This window comes from Barbus barbus (assembly GCF_936440315.1).
Source record: "Barbus barbus genome assembly, chromosome: 42".
In the NCBI taxonomy this organism is placed as follows: Eukaryota; Metazoa; Chordata; class Actinopteri; order Cypriniformes; family Cyprinidae; genus Barbus; species Barbus barbus.
The window spans coordinates 20188646-20197417 of record NC_136720.1 but is presented as its reverse complement, the minus strand read 5'-3'; the positions used below and the strand labels follow the sequence as shown (position 1 = coordinate 20197417).

Genomic DNA, 8772 nt, shown 5'->3' with positions numbered 1-8772 from the left:
ATCTATCTATCTATCTATCTATCTATCTATCTATCTATCTATCACACATGCATCATCCATAGCATGTATATTTTCATGTATTTCAATGCCGTGCAAACCTATAACGCCATAAAATCACTATCCACACTGAGAGAATGTAGGTTATAGCGACAGATCATCGGTGCGCGCGGCCCAGGATCCCGTGAGGTTAATGTCGCGCGCATCTTGTCAGACAGGTACAGTTATAGATCTGAAGCAGATAAATAGCGGTACAGATGGAAAAGGGCGGGTGTAGGAACAGACTAAGCGCATGCACTGGGTCAAAGATGGAAAAACAGCATCTTTAGACGCGCATACCGGCAGGATCTCCCCAAACCCAGATCATATGACACATATTTATGGTGTTTTTAAATGGGTATCGACATGCAAGGATACAGAAGGTGAATAGCACCGTACAGCGGAGTCATTTTCGTTACCTGTCATGTTGAGATGCACCTCGCGCGGATGCGGCTCACGCGCGCGCCCCCTTTACACACCCGATATCATGATGACAGAACGGCCATACATAGAGAATATCGATGCTATCAATGCAAGGGATCAAATCAGATGAAACATATCATATATTTATGCTGACAGCTCCTCGTATAGACGGTATCCAGTTCGTTGCTCGTGCGTGGTTCATTTCCCGGTATCCGGTGTAGATCTATTTGTAAAGCAGCGGTTCTTGCTGTTCCCATGCACGGCCCATTTCCCAAGATCCCATCCCCTGCGAACACGCTGGACAAATTGCACCGCTTAAATAAATACGTGAGCCGCTTCTAAAAGATACTGTTGGTAGCGCATGCCTTCGGCATAAAACACTCCACAGAGGAGAAATACGCTTCTTGATATCTGCGGCGCTCCGCAAAGACCCGCCCCTTGGCTTTATTCATAAGAAACGTACAGAATAAAGGAGACACTGTCATTGGCTATCAGCAGGAGCCTCATACGCTCATCTTATTTCAGCCTTGTAAAAATGCTAAGGACTTGAGCATAGATATCAGAGCGTATTGTTTATTAAGGTCTCAAGCACGCAACTTTGCCTCTAGAACCATTTCTGTCAATCAAATCGTGCATTAATTATATGTTAAAAACCTACTTTTGCGAACTAGTCCCTGTTTTTTCGCTCAATCTCGATCAAACCACTGCAGTAATAATCTCTGGACTCTCTAGATCAATAATTATCGAAAAATGTTGAATTTTGTCCTTTGGTTAGCTATAATTAGCTCATTTAAAAAGGGGGCGTGGCCACATATAACCATAAGCCCATGAAACCTAAACAAAAACTTTAAACTTTACTAAAGTTAGTGAAAACGTGTCAGATGACTGTTAATAAGCATGCCATGTTTCATGGAGATCGGACCATAGGTGGCCCTATAAAAGTTAGAAAGGCCTCAAAAACACAGAATTTCTATAGTAAATGACCTCCAATTGCAATAAAATGTTCATATATTCATTTATACACTATATCTTCATATAATATGATAGATCTCCTCATTCTGAACAACTTTGCCTCTAGGATCACTGCTGTCAATCTAACTGTTCTTTAAATATTTGAGATTATTTTAATACATACTTTTGTGAACAAATCTTAGTTTTTTAAACCAAAATCAAACAAATCAGTGCAGTACTATTCTCTAGACTCTCTAGGTCAATAATTATCAAAAAGTTGTTGAACATTTGCATTTGGACAACCATAAAACGGTCATTTTATAATATGTTCTTTACATAGTGTACCCAAAGAACTAAAATCCTAAAAGAAAGCCCTCCACGATGCATGATTTCATTGTAAATAAGCATGCAAAAGTTAAGAGAGATTGGGCAAAAAATAACACTTTAATAGTTCTAAAGCTTAAAACAGTGTTGTATGATAAATTCCCATTTATAACCACTAGATGGCAGCGGAAGACCACTAATAGGCTTATTAAACACTAAAACAATACTGTTAATAGGTTTTCTTATGCAGATATTATAAAATCACTGTTATAACATTTAAAATCACTTTTAATTAAGTTTAACATTTTGTTCATACAGATATGTCAGTTTTTACAATTTTGCCATATTATGATCACAGAGAAACCTGAAAATTACACATAAACTCTTAAAATCAGAAGACTTGCAATAAATTTTGTCACCTATCACTTGTTTCAAATATCTATATCTGCAACAAAATGTGTATGTATGTCTATGTCTGTGTGTGTAAATATGCTCATAGAGTATTAATATATTAGTTTAATCATTTTATTTCAGTGTGTGTGTATGTGTGTTGTGTGTCTGTGAGCCTATTCTCCATTTTGGATGTGTTTAACTGTCAGCCATACATCCAGGTTGGCCAAGACCACCTTGACTGCTTGAACCCCGGTAATTGCTGCTTCCAGCTATATTTATTTTTTTATTTATATTTATCTGTTACTTTCGGGAGGGTCATAAATTTCGTTTAACGCTACGTTAGTAAGTTTAATTTTAATTTCATATTTATGTCCCTTGCTAAAATTAAACATAGACTTATTTACTATAGTAATTTTATTTTATCCATGATAATCAAAATCCCAAAACACCCCTTACGAAAATTAACAAAGGATTTATTATAGTAGTAATCATGTTTTTTGGGGGGTATTGATTTCCATTTGTATAACCACAGTTTAACTACAAATACCATGGTTAAACTATGGTTAGTATAGCAAAACCATGATTCATTCATGGTTACCTTGGTTTAACTATAGCGACTATGTTTTTTGGCTTTATTTGTAGTAAAACCATGGTTAATTTTTGCAAGGGATAATTACAACAGTTTTGCTATAGTATCAACTGGGTTATTTTTATAAGTAAAGTAATTATATAAAATAATATTATGTAGGATACATACCTTTTTTGGTCCTCTTTAGGGAGATTTAAGCATTTGACACTCACTAAAAATTGAGATGTTTTACATCATTGTAGTGTTTGGTGGATAAGGGAGCACATTAGGCAAAATGCACAAAATTATATTATTGAATTATTAGAGGATATATTATATTGGGCACATCCCTCAACACTTACCAAAGAAAATATTCTCTTTGACATACACCAGGATTAAAAGATTCCTGATTTATTCAAAGATTCTTTAGAGGTCAAATGAACCTAAATTAAATCCTTGGTGCTGCTAACATATGATTGCGATGACTGTTTCTTGCAGAACTGAGAAAAGTACTGAGAAAAAAATGATTTTTTTTTTTGTATTCAAATGAATGACTAAATAGGAAAAACAGGGAGTGTTTATTGATGAATACATGATATGGAAAAAAAAAGTGCAAGTTTATACCTTATGAGTTGATCTACATCACCTCACAAAGGTACCTCATTTATACTTCATTTACTGAAGGCACACCAGACAAATCCAGGCATGAAAAATTAAAGTAAAAATTATTTTAAAGTCACAGTCTCTAAATGTGTCCATTTGAAGGAAAGACACTCTCGTATGAGCAGTTATTTGAGCTATAATAAATCATAAGCACTTTAAAAAATTTAAAATGTAGCCACATTTTTTTTTTGGCAAAGATAGGTAAATTTTGGTTAAAAATAATAGATTATTTTAAGATTTCTTAATATTTTAATCAAGGCATTTGTATTTAATTTATACATCCTCAAATTATGAATTGAAGCGTGTCACAAAACTTAAGCAGTAACTCATAATTTGAATGTCAGTCCTCTTGTACATAAACAGTGTGTGTTTGTGTGTGTGGGTCTGTCACTGGGCAGCTTTAGCCTCCACCTCATTGATAGACACAAAGCGTGGTCGTCTGCGCACCCTCCTCTTTGTGTTGTGTTTGGGGTTTCTTTGATACATATCTGTAAAAAGAGAACAATCAAATACTTACAAATAATATAATATAAAATAATACTTTCAATGACCGCAGGAATCCTGTTATACGTGTAGTACCTTGGAAACTGACATAGTAATGCCTATTTCCCTTAATGACAGTAACTTCTGCATTGCTGTCCTCCTGAAATGCTTTCTCCAGCTCTCGGGACGTTACAGACGTCACACGCTGCTTGTCATCCTAAAGAAAAATGATTTTTTATACCTGACCTTAAATTCCTCTCAAATGGGAGTATGTTTGCAATCCAGTCTCACCGGCTGACCATACTCTATCCAGTTCTCATGATCTCCTTTGTAGTACCAAATCCAATCTGTTGTTAGGATGTAGTGGGCAGGTTTAGAGACGGAGGAGATCGTTGAGAGTCGGCGAACAGGGTCATGGTTCCTAGTCATGGACCCAAAATCCACTGGTCTCGAGCCTGGACTGAATTCAAGAGAAGCAATCAGTGTCATTATAGTCAACTAAAACTAAAACCATAAAATAAACTATTGTTACTTAAAATAACAAACATTTCCTGAACTATATTAAAATATATATTTTATTTCAGCTAGTTGCCAAGGCAACATTTCTCATTTGTTTAACTTGATGTACTAAAATAACTCAAATACAAATAAATTAATTTAAAAAACTATTAAAAATGACAAAACACAATTTATTAAAACTTTAACTAAAATTAAACAGAAAATACAAAAACAAAAATAATCCAAAATATTAAGAAAAACTATAATAGTGTCTCATTCTCAATTATCCTAAACTCACACTGGAAAGGATAGAATAGGAAATTATATATAAATAAATAATTTAGCACGGCTAATGCATTATACAATCAGTTAAAAAAAATATTTTCTGATATTTTTGTTATTCAATTTCAAGAGAAAGCCCTTAAAAAGCAATAAATAAAATATAAAATAGTAAACATACAATCCTCATTAAGTTCCCTCCATTAGAACAAAAATAAAAGAAAAACAAAATAATAAAAGAAAAAAAGACGGGGAAAAAAATTAGTGCTGCCAAACGAATAATCACGATTAATCACATCCAAAATAAGTTTTTGTTTACATAATATATGTGTGTGTACTGTATATACGATTTATGTATATATAAATACACACACATGCATGTATATATTTAAGAAAAACATGTTACATATATTAAATATGATATAAATTATCTGAATATAAATATATACATGTAATTTTTTTTTATATATATTCTGTATGTGTGTGTATTTATATATACATAATAAATATACACAATACACACATATTATGTAAACAAAAACTTTTATTTTGGATGCGATTAATCACGATTGTTTGACAGCAATAAGAACAAATATTAAGCAAACAAATGCATGTGCATTTGTACTGACCTGTGTTCATTCTTTGGGTCACAGTAAGCTCTCTCTATTTCCTCCATTTTTCTCAAATCCCTCCACCCTTTCCCGTCATTAACCTCCCATTTGTATGGAAGATTAAAGTGGACAAGAACGCACTGCTCTGAAGCAATAAAACAAAACCATTACAACTTAAATCTAATGTGAATGGCTTAAAGAAAACCAGATTAGCAGAGGTAACTTGGATGAAATGGACACCAACCCTGAAACTTGCATTTCTGTCTTATGAAGTGGAGACAGATTTCATTCTTCTCCATCTGAGCAGCCGGTTTGACGCCTTGATCAGATATCAGTTCTGAAATGTATATGAATATGTGTGTATAATATGAATTACTGTATATTTAATATGTGTAAACGCATATAAGTGCCTTTACCATCGCTTATCGTTTGTGAGTTGAGGCGATAAACGTTCTGGTAGATGTAGGGCAGGTCATGGATGATGTCTCCCCCGAGACCACGTTCCTCCAGCATCCTGCGGCTGTGCTCGTCGAAACTGTGCAGCCGTTTGCACTTGGGGCCGAACAGGCAGTCGTCTTGCACAAAGTGCTGACAAATGTGCACTTTAGTGCAGCGCTCCATAAAGGTACAGGCCCCGAAAAGCCCTGTGCCTTTATTATAGTGAGCACACACCTGTGTACACACAGCATGAGGTGAAGTCTTTAAAAATCAGACTTACACTTCCGGTCAAAGAAAAATTATGATTTTTTTCAAATGTTTTGGAAAGAGGTCTCTTATGCTCACCTAGTCTGCATTTATTGGATCAAAAATACTGTAAACAGTAATACGTTGCGAAATATATACATTTCTGATTATTAGTGTTAATAATCACGTCTAAGAATCAAACAAATCAAACAAAGAATCCTGAAAAAAAGTATCAGCTTCCATAAAAATAAAGAAGCAAAAAACGGTTTTCAACATTGATAATAATAATAACTGTTAATAATTGTCCACCAATAATAATTTATAGCAATTAAGCACCAAATCAGCTAATTAGAATGATTTCTAAAGGATAAAGTGACACTTAAGACTGGAGTAATGATGCTGAAAATTCAGCTTTGCCATCACAGGAATAAATTACATTTTAAAATATATTGAAACAGAAAATATTTATTTTAAATCAGAATGGCTGTTTTTAATGTATTTTTGATTAAATAAATGCAGCCTTGGTGAGCATAAGGGACTTCCTTCAAAACATAAAAAAATCTTAATGATTCCAAACTTGATCGGTAGTGTATATGCAAATTACAATATTCAAAACCACAAATGCATTTATTAATAATTAAAATAAACAAATTAAATGCCTTACAAATACAGTGAAATTTCTAGAATAAACCAGTGCATCACAGTGCAACATTCTACTTTACCTGTTTACAGGACATTCTCCTTTTTTCCTTTTTTTTTTTTTTTTCCTTTCTTTTTTTTTTTTTTTTCTTTTTTTTGTCCAAACCAAACTGTAGAAACACACTTAGGACACCTGAAGATCTTAGAACCATCTGGAACTCTTCGTCCTTACCGCGGACCACAACTCTTTTCTCTTCTCAATTCACCACGTTTTTGTTTTTTTTCCTCCCCTCAACATTAACATACTGACTGGAACGCTGAGGAAGTAGAACTTCACTTGGATGACTTACTGGTTGACTTTATCTTGCTGTCTTGCTTTTTTGTGCTTTTTTTTAAGATTACAGGCGTTTTACTGATGGTACTGATCAGATTGCACCTTATTCAGGATATAACGCAGAAAACAAGCTCCTTTTGCGTTCTGATGGACTAATTACATACTCGAATATTCAATTACTTCATTGTATATTTGGGTGTAACCATTCGCTGATTCAAGCATGCCAGAACAAACGTCTGAGCGGGTTACATGAGCTCTGTTCTACTCTGAAAACTTCTCGTAACTGAGCGCGCAGCGAAAGAAACGAAGGACGGCGTTTCAAACGGCAGGAGAGGTACCTGGAATGCAGAAATATCCCAGTCATCGCATGATTTAGGCTTCGGGGAGGAATTCACTCATGAGAATGGAGTCCAAAATACATTTAGGTGGCTATTTTAGCCTTCCTGTTTGCATTTCCTCACCTCTGGCAGTAGGGCAGGGTCATTCTGGAGCAGAAGCAGGAAGAGATCATCCTCGTTCAGTTCATGAAGCGTACATTCCCGTAGCAGGGGATAGTTATGCTGTGACTGGATATCATGGGAGAATTTACACTCCTTCCTGGCAAACATATAAGCATATACTGATTTTAGGGCTCTAGATAATTTCCATATACTCATTTGTGTAAGAGGTTGACTGATATTGCTTTTATATGACTGATACTGATTATTTTCATGTATAAATATGTAATAACCAAAACGCAGAAATGATTTTTAACTGTTTTATCATTGCTTTTTGAGACAATAATAACCAAATTATCATTAAACTTAATATTACATTTAAAACATATGAATATTATTATTATTAATAGCATTGATGGGTATTATTATTAATATTAATGAAACACAATTCATATTAATATATATTATTAATATTAATTAATCGCTTCTACATAATAATGTAATTAAATCGGGTTAAAATAATATACTGGCGAATCTCTGTTTATTATCACAAGTTTCATAACTCACTGTAGGCCTACTATTATTGTAAAATGTGGAAAATAGCAATAATAAATAAGTAGCTGTGTGCAAACTTTTAAAAAGTAGCGTATATGTTCAAAGCAGCAATATACACAAAATTATTTTAGATTAATTAAAACATCACTGGGTCTTACAGAAATTACATGAGTTATGAATTTTTTTATTTTCATGCCACTAAACTCGTGAACTTACATGATGACATCTAATAGCTGTTGTTATTCATAAATATATCTATTTAGTCTTGTATTATTTATTATAGGAATATATTACACTAGATATGTTCTACCAACCTTACCTTCCTTTTCCATATCTGCAGTTCCCGTAAACATAATATTTGCACAGATGTAAATCCTGACACTCGTAACATTCATTCTTGGAATATTTCTTGCAGAGTCTCAGAGATGTTTTGGCGACGACGATGCAGTCAGACTCTCCTCCGTCCTCTGTTCTGGGTTTGCTCTGGACCACTGCGAAGCGGGCGCATTTCTTAACGATATACCAGAAATCCTCTTCGGAGATATCAAAGCGCTGGAGGACCTTCTGGTGCAGCTGAGATAGTTCCATAGAGCCTTTATTGCTGCATAATAAGCTAGTCGCATAATGTATGATCCGAGAGTAGCCCGACATGTCTGCGCAGATCTGAGACCACTGCTGGGCTGCTGTCTAGTGTTGTTAATAGTACAGTTTCTATTCTGCGTTTCTTCAGAAATGAAAACGGAAATTGAGTCGATGCCAAGTTCCAGTGCCAGTTCTTTTCAAAATAAAAGTCGTTCAGCCTGAGGATGGATAGATTATACTTTTACAGTATTTCAGCATTGCAGTTTATTTCTATGACAGGCTTTTTTTATTTTTGTTTTATGTCTTATGTAT

At 34.4% G+C, this 8772-nt stretch overlaps 1 protein-coding gene across 2 annotated transcripts; it reads right to left on the bottom strand.

Moving 5' to 3' along the window:
• Window positions 1-3255: 3255 nt before the first annotated feature.
• On the bottom strand, window positions 3256-8618 carry LOC306861228 (protein mono-ADP-ribosyltransferase PARP12-like). 2 transcript variants are annotated; one of them, XM_079403379.1, is made up of 8 exons: window positions 8198-8618; window positions 7348-7483; window positions 5646-5901; window positions 5474-5566; window positions 5248-5374; window positions 4133-4301; window positions 3938-4058; window positions 3256-3846 (listed from the first exon to the last, which is right to left on the bottom strand). In XM_079403379.1, the coding sequence occupies exons 1-8, from the start codon at window positions 8527-8529 to the stop codon at window positions 3746-3748; spliced, it is 1335 nt and encodes a 444-aa protein (XP_079259505.1). In that variant the 5' UTR covers window positions 8530-8618; the 3' UTR covers window positions 3256-3745. The 2 variants fall into 2 exon arrangements, with proteins under 2 accessions (XP_079259505.1, XP_079259506.1); XM_079403380.1 differs by having other exon boundaries at window positions 7348-7479; window positions 8198-8422.
• Between the last annotated feature and the right edge of the window lie 154 nt (window positions 8619-8772).

Excerpts from the sequence above, each read along its gene's own strand:
- LOC306861228 (XM_079403379.1), bottom strand. The coding sequence starts at position 8,529 with ATGTCGGGCTACTCTCGGATCATACATTATGCGACTAGCTTATTATGC. Across the intron at positions 5,375-5,473 it reads ACAGAAATGCAAGTTTCAGG|AGCAGTGCGTTCTTGTCCAC; the intron begins GTTGGTGTCCAT and ends TTATTGCTTCAG. Across the intron at positions 3,847-3,937 it reads TTACTATGTCAGTTTCCAAG|ATATGTATCAAAGAAACCCC; the intron begins GTACTACACGTA and ends CTCTTTTTACAG.